At 39.2% G+C, this 17,295-nt stretch overlaps 1 protein-coding gene across 1 annotated transcript; it reads right to left on the bottom strand.

The window, feature by feature from the left end:
- Positions 1 to 268: 268 nt before the first annotated feature.
- Positions 269 to 15,927, bottom strand: ACADSB (acyl-CoA dehydrogenase short/branched chain; the record flags this gene model as incomplete). Its single annotated transcript, XM_082002609.1, has 11 exons — positions 269 to 408; positions 1,084 to 1,183; positions 1,882 to 2,019; positions 3,502 to 3,591; positions 6,157 to 6,249; positions 6,652 to 6,777; positions 8,236 to 8,406; positions 8,873 to 9,079; positions 9,872 to 9,972; positions 10,928 to 11,087; positions 15,889 to 15,927. The coding sequence occupies 11 exons, from the start codon at positions 15,925 to 15,927 to the stop codon at positions 338 to 340; spliced, it is 1,296 nt and encodes a 431-aa protein (XP_081858735.1). The 3' UTR covers positions 269 to 337.
- Positions 15,928 to 17,295: the final 1,368 nt, after the last annotated feature.

The following is a 17,295-nucleotide window of genomic DNA, read 5'->3' as shown; positions in this document are numbered from 1 at the left end:
GATTTGGCTTCTTTTTCACTTTGAAATCTCAAAGTGGAGATACACTGTTTGCACAGCCTAAGGCAACGAAATAATTTCAGCCAATGTGTTAGCTTAGAATTGTCTCAGGCAGAAAGAGATACTTTTAACCCATGACTAGGGTCTGAATGTGGAATTCACGATTTCACATGAATTACACACTCACTGTCCTGAAATGGTGAGTTCACTGTTTTCCTTATGATTTTGTCTGTGATGATGTATTCTTATTTATGATTTTTATAATTACAAATAAATGCATAATTCACAATGAGTGTTCAGTGAAATAATTTCCATTAACAGTCGAGAAGTCCTTATGGTTTCAGTACTCCTTTGCTAAGCTTTTTGCAATGGTGCTCAACTGGATATTTGAAGTTCCTTCATATATTGTACCTGCAATCCAAAGAAAACAAATTAGAAATCTGTAAAACCACAGTGAGTATGTGAAGAGAGACCAAGATACTGTTCTAACAGTCCAGTTAGAACATTTACAATTATGAACTGAAGCTTTACTGAGCAATTTCTAGAAACAGAATTTTATTTACATAAATGTTCATATTTTATTAACTGCAACAATTAAAATACTCTTCTGCTGGTACAACATAATAAAAAGATGTTTTCCTGAAAAGCAATTCCTATATAACCAACAAAAATTAAGTATTTACGAATGTCATCAGCAATAAAACTGAAAGGATAATATTGCTAGAAACGTCAAACTCTTATGTCTAAGGATTATACTGGTAAAGAAGGAAGTCTTGAAAATCCACACAGATTCAGATCTTAAAGCCAAAGAAAGTATTTTCAATTTTTTTGAACTGGAATTTTCTTATCAGAATCAGACACAATGTATGTGTCTCTATTTTACTGGTATCTAATTAAACATTTTAACTAGCCTTACATACACAGGTATTTATACCTAAAGTTTTACCTTTGTATATCTGAGCCTTTGAATCAGTGTTGATGACAGCCTCATGGAAAAAATATCTTAAAAAAATAGCCAGTCATTTATCCCCAAACTTTAATACTATTAATGCTACAAGAAATACTTGTTAAGAAAGTATCACTCACCTATCTTGCAGTCACGATAATACTTTTCTATTGGATAATTTTTTGTGAATCCGACGCCACCCATCCATTCAATACATTTACTAGTTGTCAGCGTTGCAACCTGTGAAAATAGTTTCAGAGTTACAATTTCAGGATTCAACTTCACACAGGTGGTAGTAAATTTTATTCTTTGCAGCTATTTAAAGTAGAAACAAAACAGCAATTAAAGCAGTTACTAGAACAAGTAGGAAGAGAAAGGACTGATATTTTTGTATTCACCTTATGCAAGCCATTTTAGAATGAAGAAGAATTTTTTTAAGTCGGAGGACATCAAGAATTCACTAACGGTTACTGCAATAGTTCATATGCTGCACTATGAAAAAGACTAGCAGTGGTATGCGAAACAGCAATTAGAAAGAGGCAGAAGCAATCCAGTTTTGAATCATATTAAGACTTGCAGTTCTGACCAGCAGAGTTGAAATGGTCACAAATGCAGTCTCACCATGCCATATTCTCCAGCCACAAAAAGAGAATCCTGAGAAAATGAAATCTCTCTAGATGAGTGAAAATACTAATTCACTTTCTCTTTTAATGTTATTGCTTGTTTTTCAAAATTTTATTTAGGGGTGTGAGCAGTTCATTCTTTGGTGGCCTAGCCTACTTTACATTCCACACACAGATTGCGAATGAGAAAGAAGATAAAGTACATCCACAGATTTCACAGCAAAACATTAATTAAAAGTTATACACACTCAGTAACAGAAGAAACGTTTAAACAGCAGTACAAAAAATCCACTGCATAAAGAAACTGCAGGTTACCTCAGCAGCGTAGTATTTGGCCATGCTGGCCTCCTTTATGAATGGCCTTCCTGTTTCCGCAAGACGGGCTGCATTGTAGGTCAACAACCTTGCTGCCTCCAACTGTGTGGCCACCTGAGCTATCTGATGTTGCATTCCCTGTAACAAGCATGCTGCAAGTCAGACAGAACCAGCACCTAGTACTGAATTTCTAGCAAAAACCATTCTTTTCACCAAGAAACATACCTATGCTCTAAAATAAAAACACAAAATATAATGGACTAGTAATTCTGCTTATCTCTGCATCTATGACATCAACGTTGGAAAACCTCTGAGCCACCGAAGTCCTTTTAGGAATTGCATTCCCATTTTCTCCTACCCTCTCCTTGGATTCAGGAGTACTAGGGAACTTCTTGCCTGACTGGCTAGACAGGAGGGTCTAACATGAACCTATGTGCACCCCATGAATATTAAGCAAAATTTCAGCCAAATCTTAATATTCTCCTCAGCACCACAGAGACATGGGTAGGTCAATGCTGTGAGCTTAACCTAGGAAAAATTGAAAAAAGCACCTCTTAAATAAAGTGGAGAAATAGCAAGGTGGCAACCACTTCTTACCATGTCCCGTAACTATGAGACAAGAGTTAGGAGCAGCATAAAAGATTAGAGAATGTGATTGATGAATGGATCCAAAAGGAAGGAAAAAGGTGATAGAGCTCACCTCTAAATGGTAGGTATTACAGAATAGGTCTATTTACGGAGATCCAAGCATTATGATGATTGAAAATGAACATTTAGTTGTCTAGCTCCTAAAACACAATGAAATCTTTCATCTTATTAGTACATTAACACTGCTCCCTAAAATTTGCAAAAGTATATATGCAGGTCAAAATAACAAAATTATTCAGCAATTATAAATTCCATTTCCCATTCAAAAGACGCAGTTCCAATAATTTCCTAGGTATCTGTGGGTGCTTCCTAAAATTTGTATAAATTATGAGTAGTACTAATGTTCCTTCCCTTCACCCAAGATGTAGGTTTCTTTTAACAAGAAAATTACGATAGTAATTACAATTATATATCTTCCTTATTAAACGATACATCATTTTTGCAACAGAGAGTCTTCTTCATTTTAAGATACAGATATTATCATGAAAACTAAATGTCTTTGTATAACACAGGAAATCTACGAATTCAATCAGTTTTCCTCATCTTTTTATAATTTCTAGTGTCTTCAGAAAAAGGCCTTCCCCTACACCTCATGAAAGGGTGTAAAAACTGCAACACAGTCAGCATATTGTGATATTAAAATCAGGAGAGAAAGGAGTTCCATGTGTATTATTTTCAAAGGCAGTGAATATACTGTTAAGGAAAAGGGGTTATGCTAATAATGTGTTTAAGTTTTAAATTATTTATACAGTACTTGCAAAGGCACATAGCACTGAATTTATATATTTTACATGGCAGATGAATGCTCATCTGAAATTCTTTTGAAAAATTCTTCTCAAATATTGAGAAGTACAGACATGACACAAGGTGGAGCACAAATTACGCAAGTCAGATTACTCATTTTGCTGACTTCATTTACTGTGGTAACTATTACTCCTTGGAGGAAACTTCCCATGTGTTCATTACAAGTACCTGGAAATCAAATACGCTTTTCCCAAACTGGACTCTCTCCTTTGTATAGGGAATTGTATGGTCAAAACACCCCTGTGCCAGTCCTAACATCTGTAAGAAATAAGACATATTGAGGTGAGTTAGGACAAAAAAACCCCACCAAACTTTGAAGAATAAGCCTATCCTATGCTATTCCATTCCTGAAAGAAACTTTCTTACTAAAGGCAAAAATATTTGTGAAAACACTATCACTAATTTTTGAACAGAGGCTATGGGTCAAATGTGGTTGCACAAATATTAAGTGTTTTGGGCAAAATTCTTAATTACACGGGAAAATTACTATAAACTAAAGATCTATAGATCTACATTACACTATTAAAGGAAAAATAATTTGAATTATTATCCAAAGCTATTTTCATAATAAAAATGATTTCTCATTTTATAGAAGACACTAGACTGTCAGAATTAGCAATTTTTTTCAGAAGTTAGAAAATTAGTATAGTGAAAGGACAGGTAACATTTGTTCCAGCATTTTCTAGGAAAAAAAACAACCTCAACAGAACAATTTAGAAGATCCATTGTCTTTCCACACACTCTCTTCACTCAGCAGCAAAGACAGCAAAACACAATTGTTGTCTTGGAGCGTATCATCTGGGAAAACTATACACGAACATTCATAAAGAAGTAACTCGCATCTACACTAGTGTCTGACTTGTTAGCCTAGAGAAACATTATGAAATCTTGAATGTAAACTAGTTTTACAATTTTTTTAACTAACAAATTTTGAAAAGTATATTCCATTCCAACAAGATAATAAAGGAACCTGCCTTTCATCTATCTTGGAATATATAGCTATTAGTAAATCAGATCAGTTGATTTCATTATATAACTACCATCCATCTGAACGCATTCTTTGTTTCTACCTAGTTTCTTTCCTAGGGAAAACAAAGATAGGATACTAGAGTAAAGAAAGCATCAAACAAGGGGGGGGAAAAAAAAGGGAAAGGAATGGCATGAAGAAGTATCAAAAAGCAAGGTAACAGTATATGGTAAAATTGGAATCTCGATACTACAACGTGGCAGTCAGCTGTCACGTGAAGCAGCTTAGTCAAACTACTTTTAATGATGTACAGTAGTGTATGTGTGTTTTTGCGTAGACCTACATATCAAGCTGAAAGCCAAGGGCCCCAAGAAGATAAAAACATGACTGACTGGGTTCAGACATCTACTCCTTAGTTATTTAAGGTTCTAGAAAAAAACCCTCAGTACATAGGAAAATGAGTATATGGGAAAATAACTTCAGAAAATAAAGCAGTCTCTGGCTAATCAGGTGTATTACCAGATTTGCTGCCTTCTTATATAAACTCCTGTAGATGAACCAAGTATATCAACTTCAGCACCTGTAACAATATATGCAGCTACCTTGCACTAAATCTATCTGAAACTCTTTTCACAGCCACAATTACATTTTATAAGATGTTCATTATCTTTTAAAACTATTACTACTGCAAAACTGAATTCAATACTACAGGGCTTTAGAATTGCTGGTTTTGTCCATTCAAGTATATTCCTCTTCATTTGAAGGTGCCAAGAAAGTAGCAACTAAGATACAACAACTACCTGACCTTAACTTTTAGTTAGGTTATAAATGTAACGGAGTAATTAAGAGTAAAATCCAGACCATGTATTTTACTGCCAGAACCTCTATATTATTTATATCTCTGGGAACAACAGGGCCCAAAACTCTAGTTTTTAAATGCCATATCAGACAAAGATTAATCACAGATAATCTCTAGAAATGATGGAAAATCCAACCCATTCAGCAGCATAGTATACTGCCATGTGGAAAGCCTAAATTTCATGAGGACTATTGCTTCTGATTTATTTGCAACCTAGTGCAAAAGATAAGGGAGATCAGTAGTACAGACGTATTACACCCTATACAGCACAATTAGACCCCAAACAAAGTAGAAACAAAGAAAAGATTATTTTCAAAAGTAAACTAAAAATATAAAAACTTATCATAAGTCATTTTATTATATGACTGAACCTGATTTCCACTGACATCAGCAGCAATCTGAGATTCAAACTGAGCTTACAACAAAATACAACATTTTGAAATAACTCCAAGGTCAGCAAATACTTCCCCTTAAATGCCATAAGGTGCAATTTTCAAACACAACAATGAACTAGGACACTTCTGGTATAAAAAAAAATCATACTTGTTTTAAAAATAAGTTATTGGAAAAACATTAGTTAGCGTAAGGTCACATTTGGCAATCCCATACAATCACAGTTGGAAGCATTACCATTACACATTTCAGTGTGTATATTTTCCAAAGCTAGCTTTCTTTGTAAAATAAATTTGCATAATGGGAGATAAAAATACTGGTATATTTCAGTAGCAATAAGTTAACCACCAAAGACAAAGTAATTGCCATTAAATGTTTTCTAAATCTATTGCTGATGTCACCGAAGGAGAACTTTACCATTTACAGTTGGTTCAGTATTCTACTGTAACTTAGACACAGGAAGAGTGACATCTAGTGGCAATTTAGTCTTTAATAAAGTATTTCCTAAATAGTTTATTCTTATTAGCTTCAAATATTTTGTAAATTTCAAACCAAGTTCAAAGTTATATACTGGTTGTATTCAGCATTAAACAAAATTACCCACCTGTGCAGCAATACCTATTCTGCCGGTATTTAGCATTCCAATTGCGTATTTATAGCCTTGTCCAACCTGTCCCAAGATATTGGTCTCAGGAACCTAAAGAATAAAATCACACAATTATTCCTGTTCTATTCTGCTTTGCAAGTGCTAGTACAGTTCACAGGTGAATCAGTGCATATGTTTTAGTTAATGTTCCTCGTAAGTGAAGGCATAAAACATAAACCAGACATTTGATTCCTAGAATATCTGATTAGAACATTTCCTGATACATGTGATTATAAACTGATGATTGAGAAAAACTGTTATCAAAATTTAAGAAACCCAACCCCCCTCACAAATTTTGTGAAAGAATAGAGAGGAAAAAGTTAAAATATGCCGAACAATCAGTATGCCTAAGGAAAAAAATAATTGGTAATTTAGTTAACATTTTTTCCTTAGATGTGGTCAAGTTGCAATTATACACAAATCACACTTCAAGAGCTAGACAACTTACAATACCTTAACATTTTCAAATGTTACTGGGCAGGTGGAAGATGCTCTGATTCCAAGTTTGTCCTCCTTCTTCCCTACATGTAGCCCCTCTGTGTTGCGATCTACTATGAAGCATGTAATTCCCCTGTATCCCTAGGACGCATTAAAAAAAATAAAGAACTTTTTTTTATACTAATATCACCAAATGGTCGTCTAAATATCTCATTCCAATGCTGAAATTTCACACCTGCTTAATACTACATTACTAAATAAAATGCTAGCAACATCATTCTGTTCCCTCTATGCCTGCAAATTATGGTTTAACGAAGGCCAGAGTACACCTTTCCATTAAATATTCCATGTGGAAAATACAATCAGAACAATTAAAGGTTCTCTTGATAAGACAGGGGACTGGTATTATGTAAATGAGACACACAGGACTGTGGTGCCAGTCTATACTGGAAGTACAGAATGGTGATTCCTGAGAGCTGTCACCTTCTCTTTTTCCCATTGTGTAATTCTAATTCTCAATTCTCTCTCCTTTCCACCACTCACTCTTGTTCACCGAGCATTTCCTCCAGCCAGAACCACAGCAGCATCTCTTACGCAACATACTACAAGGTCCATGAGACAGAAGGGCGAGGTGTTCCTGGCCGTATTTCCATCTCTTCTTGTCCCTAATGTCCACAGCACCTCCTCTCACTAAGAGGGTGACACTGAGAGGCAGAAAAAGTCGTGTGGTTCTTCTGGAAGAGCTGCCTCTTGTTAAAGAGGAGGCTGCTGTTTCAATCTCACCTCAGCGACAGCCCATCTCACCAGATGGGAGCTGCTTAGTGCAGAGTGTGCGTTTCACTACGCAATTCTATGCTGGTCTGTTCTCTCATTTAAACTGACGTCAACTGTTATTTAACCTTTGAACAGCATTGAGTTTTAATCTCCTTGAATATTTAAAAGCAAATTTCTAACTTTCAGAAGACAATTTATTATATATTTTTTAAAATGTGATGCTAATATAGAAACAACTCCAGATTATATGGCAATGCACAGCAGTTCACAAGGATACACATTGGCTTATCGAATATATTTTCATTCTACGTAGTACTCAAATCACCCACCAGCTTGTGAAGAAATGAAAAAAAATTCAGAAAGCAACATGATGTTCAACTGTGTGATAAAATGAAAGAAAACCCCCTCTTCTTATTTAGTCAAAACCTGAAATTTTAGTTCTAGAAATAAGAATCTTAAAGTTAATTTTTTAAGAAAGAGATACTGAAAGAAGTTTAAAAAAATAAATAGAAGTTTTAAACAATTTAGTTTTGTATTTGACTTAAGATTATTTGTTCTTCCATTATTCAGAATAACACCAATGCATGCTGTGCTCTTCACCTAAGCAATTATGATTCTGACATTTTTATTTTCCCTGGTGGGAGGCATTTATTAAATTGCTCAGCCAGTTCTCAATTTTTGTTGGGAAATATTTTTAAAGGTTTGCTGTCAGCTAGGAAAAGATGCAAAGTATATTAACCTTTAACATCAGATTATTAATATAAAATCCATAGTTTTATTTATCAACAGCTATCACTGAAATGCAACTATTCTTTAGCAACTTACTAAGGATGGATCTGTATTTGCCATCACAAAGAAAACTCCTGCGTGTTCTGCTAAGCTAATCCACATCTTTGAGCCATTGATAATATAGTAGTCTCCTTTCTTTTCAGCTCGAGTCTTCAAAGAAAAAGCGTCACTGCCAGATCCAGCCTCCGAAAGACAGAAACTGCCTATCTGCCAATTGAGGGGAAAAATCTATTTTAATTTTTACTGAATATATAGGCACAACATGTAACAAGTTCTGCAATGAAAACAGTTATAAAAAACCAGAAATCTCTTAAATTCAAACATTTTAACCTGTTGCATCAAAGTAACTAAGTTTCAGATACGGAGATTAAGAACAGAAATACTATGTAATTACATGTCTCTCAAAGTGAACTGCTTTAAAGTTCTTTTCCACAGTAAATTAAATTTTAATGAAACTAATAAGAGCCTTTCCACTTTCACCTCTCAACTACTGATGACAGGACGTATCTGTATCACCACAGATCTCAGCTCTAACCAGTGTTTCAAAGTTCACACATAAAGGTATTTTCCAATGCTGCAGTCACACATTCAGTCACTGAAAAAAACCCTCCACTAACATTACTTAACTATTAAAAACTATATTATAGCTTAGTAAAGTGAGACTTTGACTCACTGTATCTTTAGCCACTCTGGGCAAGTAGGTTCTCTTTTGTTCTTCTGTTCCATATGTGCTAAACAATTTATTTGTTAGTGTATTTTGGAGTTCACACAGAAGAGCTACAGCTGGATCAACTTTGGCCAATTCTTCTACCACCAATATGATTGAAAAAAATGAAGCTCCAGTTCCTCCATATTCTTCCCCAAGCTCAATACTCATCAGCTGAAATGTAAAAGATGCAAATGTATCAATCTGTTAGTTCCTGTCAACAACTTGTTAGTCCAAGTTGATACTTAAGAGATTAGAATAAAAACCACAGAATATAAGTATTTCCAGATCCTTCCCCAAAGACCTGTTTTCCTTCAATACCCTTAACAAAATAACAGTTCTTCACAAAAGTTGATAGTCAATTCATGTAAGAAATAACTTACATGTGCAGTATACAGGCCAATCATCACCCTAATCTGATTACATTTTCCACAACAATTGCAACCTCAACAGAAATCTAATATTTAGAGTTGTCGTCGTATAAAAAATGACATTCTAAACACAGACAAGCTTTATGTTTGATAGCAGGAAAGGCTAAAATTGAATCCAGGAATGAACGCCAGGATATCGGCAACACAAGTCCTCGTGGTTTCCAGTAAGGACAGAGAGGACTCCTGATACCCTTTTCCAGTAACACTTATCAGAGTCATGGCGGTTCTAGCATTCTACACAATTATGTTCATCCAATTAAAAAAAAAAGGGGAGGGGGAAGACAAGGAACTCAAGATGAAGAATGTGGTATGGGAGAGATGGAAAGAATATTACAGTAAAAGACAGAGAGTGACAATGCAGTAAAAAGGAAGAGAAAGTTGCCTTGCTGTTGATAAATCCATAATTTTTAATGATTCATTAACTCATTTGAATTATATTTCAATCTTTTAATCTAAAAATCTGTAAAGTACATAGCTAGAGATTCATAAAATGATGTCACTTTCCGAATAAGAGATTAAGTAAAAGTGTGCAGACCCCTTGTTCAAATAATCCCTGTATTACAGAGTCTTCCATTTTCGAATCCTCATCCATTTTTTGCACCAAAGGTGCAACTCGTTCCTGAGCAAATTTTGTCACTGTAATGAAGAGAAGAAAGAAAGCGTGTAAGTATTCTACAAGTAAGTACACCCTCCTTGAAGCTCAATATAACAGCAACGTGGTACTTCCGACAGGTTATGCATGTATTCCCTGACTCTCCCAGACAGGTTAAGAAAAGGACAAAAAGTCGCCCAAGTGAAACAAGGAGATGTGCCACAAAGTCAATTATAATTACTTCCTGAACTCAGCTACAACTCTCTAAACTGAAACAAATACTTCTTATAAATTCAGAAACTTTGAAAGCATCACAGGAACACTTATGCAACATTGGTTGACCAAAAAAATTATAGAAAATATTTCAAATACACCCCTTATTTAGTTAGGTGTATCATATTTCTTTATAAATTAAACGTGCAGTTTGGAAAGATGGTCTTGGGCTTTAACGCATGCTATTTTGAGTGCACAAAATCCTGTCAGACTGTTTCTGCTTAATTGGAGCCTTTTATAAGCTCTCTCCCAGATGTGCAGGTCCTCACTCCTTCACCTTTGCTCTGAGGATCCCTTCTGAAACACTGTCGTCTTCGTGCAGGCCTGGCTGCATGGCAGACACTCACATCCCATGTCACTGTTCTGGGTATCCTTGAAATCTCTGAAAACCAGCCCGAGCAGTTAAGTGTAGCTGAACTAAACACTTCAGAAAGGGCACGAGTCAAGGCCATGCAACTTCACTTCTGTGACAGCAACAGTTTTAAAGAGTTAATATTTATTTATGCAGAGTACACTGCACTGTGGTATGTGGAACTGTGCTATGGCAACATGGAACAAGAACAGTACATTTTTCTCCTATGAACTAAAGCAGTTTTAAAATGAAGCACAATCCCACACAACAATCTCAACATTTAACTAGAATTAAATAATGAAAATAATTTTTTAAGCTAAAAATTCCCTTCTAGTTAGACATTTCTGAATTTTAACTACACAGATAATAGGTACCCATATTTTTCAGCATTGTCTCCTCTTCAGTGAATGTTTGAAGTGGAGCACAGACAACTCCATCACTGGCGAGGTTTGGCATGAGTTCTGATTTGGAGGATCTAAAGACACACGGAGAAACCCTCCAAGGAGTCAAGTATGCTGGCATATTTCTTTTCAGCTGTTGACAATAAACACAGAACATGCAAACAGTTAATAGAATTTGTACTTGTATACAGACAGCAATACACAATTTCACTCAGTGTTTTTATTCAGTAAACAACTAGGAAATATAACTTACATTCAATGTCTAGTTTGAAAATTTTTGAGAAGATATATACCCCCCAGTGTCCTAAAAGAAAATATCCGTTAATTAGTCTTCTTTTAACCCCAAACAATATTCCTTCTGGAATTTTGGTAACACACTGTTATTCTACAAAGTATTCACAAACATTAGTTTTAGACTATTTTTGGTGTTTACAAGAAATAAACTCTGCTGACAGTATTTATTTTTATAGATTATTTTGCAAGTCTGCTGCAATATTCATAGTCATGAAGTGTATATTTTGATAGAATTAATCTCTTCATTAACAAATAAGAGTAAATGTGAAATAGACGTACTAATGTTTTTTACAGGAGACCTGTAAACTTTAATGATAGACTGCGCTTTCTCCCTGGTCTTCTAGGAACCGGCAACTCTTGTTTCTAAAGCAATCTGACAGCACTTCATCTGGATGATTGGTGTTTTTCTGTGAAAGGGCATAACTTTTAACAACACTGTGGATTTTTGTATTCAAACCAAGTTCTTATCCATCAGAATGATTTTCAAAATGGGCACACATTTCATAGACAAAGCCCTGGCATTTGAGTGTTTCTGTGTAGTTAATTTCTACATAGTTAGTATAAATCCTATAGTATGTTGATAGTACTATGTAACAAATAATTACCATGTCTTATTTGGTTGATTTATTAAAAAAAGTACAGGAAGGAACTAAAATTGAGTAATTTATGCTTAACCACTCCCCATTTGTCCACGACATACAACAATCTCAAATGGTACCAAGAAGCATTGGTTATCCAACCAAGAGAGCAGGGGTATTAGAGTGTTTTACTAAGGGGGAATGGCATTAAGCATATGTGGCAAAAGTCACAAAAACGAACAGAACAGACAGTGGCTTTTGGGAGCAAGCTATGCACTGATTGTCAGGTGTGTGACAGGTAATTAGTTTTGTACCTTGGAGAACTATAAACTACTTAGTGTTCAAAGACTTACTCAAGTAGATAACAACAAGCTTTAGAAAGGAATGCGTTTGGTTTGAAAGTGAATATACTTTCTAACAACACAACAATTTCTTAGGATTTTAAAGAAAGTTAGCATAATGAATATTATCTGTCTCAAAGAGTAACAGGCCAACAATAGCTAGCTGCTGCAAAATGTATTCCTGAAAACCAGCATTCAAAAAAGCAGCACAGTTCGACTGACTAATCTCAAAAGAGGCAAGACAGAAAAATGGCTTTGCTCTCGTAACTTCCCAAACCCAACTTATTCTGTGGCTAACATCTACAGATCAGATCTTTGCTACAGATTTCTGTCACTTTTGCTACATCAGTCTGAAGTGTGGAGATATTAATGTCTTACCAAGACAACTGCTGACAGAAACCTCCATCAAAGACACAGATGTGCCATAGAAATAATGTATATACGAGCATATGCCTGCCAACACACATTTTTGCAGGCACACACTCTTAATCCCACAGCAAGCAGACCAACTGGCTGTGCTGTAACCAAACTGCCATTTAGCCCACAGAATGCAGGACAATTTTGCAAGGCACACTGTGACAGCAACGTTCCTCAAAAAATGGCAGAAACTTTGGGGTCAGGAAGTAAAAATTCCTTTGATCCTTTTACTGATTCACTCTCTTTCATGTTGGCTTTCAACACCTGTCATCTCCCTGGCTGAAGAACCGATGTAAAACAGATCTACAGATTCCTTTTGTCTTAGAGACAAGATGCAGAAGTCTATTACGGTAAGGAAACTCCGGCTTTAGCACAGCCAGTCATGCATGACAAAAAGAAGTGGTAATATAAAAAACAAATATTGCTCTGAACATTCAGTGTTCATTCACATTCAACACCCCTGGTCACATTAAAAAAATACTAACTAGGTTGAGGCTGATTCATGAACACAAAGTTTGGATAATCAGTAACGCTTTCAAATGAAGATTATGTTACTGGAGTCACTATAGGCCTTCACAGAAAACAAAAAAATGAATTGGTTAAACAGAGAAAAAAACTGAGGCACCCATGTTCTGGAAGCTGTCAGTCAGGAATGGATTATTTGGAGAACATCCAGCTATGGCAGGGACACTCAACACCCAGATGTGCAAGACTCTTAAACATCCACCTGTCTATATTCTTAGCAAGGTCTGAGAAGGAAAAAATTTAAGTATACACACACAGATATATATATTTAACACAGTATGCTTCCTGAGCTGTTATAGGATTACAAATCACACATACTTCCTGCTTCTTCCACTACTTTATTTCCAAGTACAAAGAAAAGAGCATTTTTCTTTCATGGTGGCATAACCAAAGATGAATCACTGAGAATATTTCACCAGTACTAACCAAGAGCTGTCAGGAAAAATGCCTTCTTAAGAATACAAAACTTTTTGAAAAACTGCAAGTAGATACGCTCAATAGGCAATAACCCAGTACTGTTGAAACAACAACTGGCAGTTCTCTGGGATTACCTCTACTTTTGTTTGATGGCACCTGACACTTGGACGTAGAATTATTGCTAATAATTCACACAGGTGAACACATCACTAAACGCATTCAGAGGGCTCTGCTCCATGCAAAGCGGGAAGTACAGATCTTGCAGTCTACAAAAACTACACAGATTTTTCTCCTATGCATTCATGAAAATGGGAAGCTGGACAAACGTGATTAAAAGCAGTTCAGCAAGGTCAGGCACAAGTGCACGGGGCTGTATCGGCAGAGGTGACCTGCCAAATGCCTGGCTAGCAAGTAGAAGCTTTGAAACACAGCAAACAGCTCAGTGTTTGTTACAGGTTACAGCCATTATAGCAGGCCCACTCTTGGCAACAATGCCAAAGGTTTTGAGAAAGTTAGTGCTCACAGTAACTGTCCCTTCCTTCGCTTCTCCTCCCTCCCCCCCTTAGTAGAAACCACCCCAGGCCTTCCCTCCTCCCCAGAGCTTTCGCTTGGGAGGCTCTTCCACTGCAGCCAACCTACTTGAGTGCGGCAGAGAAAGGTGTCCTACCGCGGCAGGAGAAGCAAAGGTAACTCTTAGCATACCTATGCAGCTGTGGTTTGATAAACGCTTGTTTGATACCAAATTGAGATGGTGCTACAGGGACAAAAGGAATATTCATAACACAGTTACCTTGAAAACTCTTAAAACCAGTAGGATGGTCCCAAGGGATGGGACCAACACCCACACATGGAGCAGCAATCCACAGGTATAGCAGAGTAGAAATTGCACAGTGTAGAAGTTATGTTTTATTTCAACATTTAGATTAAAAAAAAAAATCAAGTCACTACATTATTGTTTACATTTTTATTCTCAGAAGTCATGCAGTCATATAGCTATTACTAACTTTCTGATAGTTAAAGTGCATGTACGTGACTCAAATTCTTTGATATTGCTTCCCTGCTTTTTTCCCCCTTTTTCTGTAGGCAAGGTAATGATTTACGCTCCTACAAGATTCAGACTGCTTGCCATACTAAACACATGTATTTGAAAATTGGTTTCTGGGTTGCTGATAACATTGATTTTTCTGTTTATCTCAATTCTTACCTCCACCTCAGCTCTTTAAAGATCAGTTCTTTTGTTTTCCTTCTATTTGTTTTACAATCTAAAATAAGATTTTAATGCTTGTGGACCTGGCAACAGCATTAAGGTATAAATAAAGGCCAAAGCAATATATTTTCCTAAGCTCACTCTGCTTTCCTTGATGATTTCCACTTCTGTATCTATTCTAGTTGGCTTCCTAGCTCCTCTTTCTCAGCAGAGAAGCTCCATCACAGGAAGCTTGCTTGCCCTCATTTATGGGGCTGGTTTTCTTTATTTCAATTCTCACAACACACCCACAAGCCGCCAGGAGAAAGTCTCAGGCCAGCATTTCTTCTCGCTCTGCACAACAGAGGAGTTTATGTAGCACAAAGCCAGGTTTCCTGCTTGTTTCTTTTGTCTTTTCATTACCCCTACAGTTTGTTTAGGTCTGTCTTCTGTTTCTTTAGGTAAGTAAAGGAGACATCAAAGCACCTCTGCTGCTGGAACAGGGCTGTCTTCTCACAGGCCTACCAGCCACGGGCTCCTCCAGCTACAAACCGTTTCACAAGACTTGCAAGAACTTTCCTCAGCAAGAAGTTACCAAATACCACCCCTCCACACGCAAAAACGCAAGACAAAAGGAGAAAAAGGCTTTCCAAACCCACCCGCAACCCTCCCCGCCAGAGCAGCACTTGAATCGGCCGAGCAGACCCCGCACCCCGCCAGATCCGAGCCCCAGCGAGCGGCTCCCCGGGGTCGCTGCTGCAGCGGCGGGCGGCCGCGCCCCCTGAGCCGCCTTCGTCTCCAGCCGGCCGCAGCCCCCGGCGAACGCGAGCGGAACGCGGCACTCCAGTCCCATAAGAGGAGCGCCGGAGAGCGGCGAAACGGACGCTCGGGGGCCTCCTCGGCCGCGCCGCGCACATGGGGCCCCGACCGCGGCGCTCGGCGGCTCCTCGGCAGCCTTAACCGGCGGCGTGAGGTGAGCGGAGGTGAGAAGCGAGGCGGGAGCCCCCCACCTCCGGGAATCCCCGGCCCGTAGCTCCCTCAAGCGCCCAGCGTCCCCGGCGTCACCCTAGCAACAGGCGCGGCCGCACCCGCAGGCTGGGAAGCACCGGGGGACGCCAGCGCCCCGGTAAGGCGAGGAGGCCCACCCCTCTCCCGCCCTCAGGCGCCCCGCTTCACCTTCGCGCAGCTCCTCAGCCAACCACCCGCCGCCGCCATGTTGGCGCCTGCCGCGGCCCGTCCCGCCCCCCCGCCACGACCCTGCCACGCGAGGGCCACCGCCCCCCTCCCCGCCCGCCGGTGCGCGCGCAGCGCGGCGACCAACGGACCACGCCCCCCAGCGCGGTCTCGCGAGGCTGCGGTGGGCCGGGCCGGGCCGGGCCGCGGGAGGCACAACAAACATGGCGCCGGCGGCGGGCGGTGGTAGCAGCGGCGCGGGGCGGCGGCGGTGAGTGGTGCTCTCTCTCCCTGCTGCCCTCTGCCATGAGGGGCCTCGGCGGCAGCGCGGTCCGCACCCCCCGGGGCGCTGACGGCGACGGCGACACGCCTGCCCGGCGGCCACGGGGTCTCCGCTGGGGCCTCCCTTTGACGTGAGGGGGGCCGGGCGGTGGGGGCGCCGCGCCGTGGGAGGCTGCTTTCGGCTCCCAGCGCGGAGCGGGTGGGCAGTGGTGGGGGAAGCCGGCGCAGCTCTTCGTTTTTTCCCTTGTTTTGAAGCCGGGAAGGGGGAACACCCAGTTTACGCGGATGTCTCCCGTGGCCATGTCGCTTCCCGCCCACGAGTGAAGGCGACGTGGGTCGGAGAAAGCTGAAGGAAACGCGGGGGTGTTCGTAGACCGTCTGGCGTGGAAAGGGGGTGGCGGAGCAACCGGCAGTTTTCCGTGGCTGCTGACAGGTCGTAGAGCTCGGCCCGGCAGCCGCCAGCGCTGTGCTTCCTCTTCCCCTTCCCACTCGCAAAACCTTTTGAGAAGGAGAAGGAGTGGTTTGGTTAGAGTTTGGGATCCTTCTTCCTTCGTTATTTTAGTTTTAAGTAATTTGCAGTGGAGAAGATGAGGCTGGGGCAGAGAGATCTCCCCCCCCCCGTTTTTTCCCGTGATTCCTTAAAACTTGGTGCATACATGTGCTTGTAGACATACGTTCTTTTATAATTACTGCAGAGTGAGTTCTTACTCTGTGTGTTAAACTACTGGTTTTACTGTGTCTGAATTATTTTCTTTAGCAAAATTCTTTAGCTAAAATACTTACAATACATCTTGTCCTAGCACATCCTATAGCACTGTTTAGACAATAAACTTAGTACATATCAGCACTGTAACAAATGTTAAATCCAACAGTTGTGCCTGTGTAGAAAATGAATAGCCCATATTCTACCTATCAGCGTATAAAGCTGGAGAAGATGTAGTTTTCTGTGCAGAAAATGTTCCGTATAAATAGAACTTGAGGGACATGTGTTGTGATCAGCCCATTCGAGCGCATGAAACAGGAGCTGGTCTGCTCAGGTTCTAATAATTAAAACTGCATTTACTAGTTTGCAGTAGCGACAGTAGCAAGCATCTAATCTGTATCCTTTTTCTCTGAAAAAGGGAACTG

This window comes from Phaethon aethereus (assembly GCF_964289735.1).
Source record: "Phaethon aethereus genome assembly, chromosome: 7".
Lineage (NCBI taxonomy): Eukaryota > Metazoa > Chordata > Aves > Phaethontiformes > Phaethontidae > Phaethon > Phaethon aethereus.
This window is presented reverse-complemented; position numbering and strand designations above follow the sequence as displayed.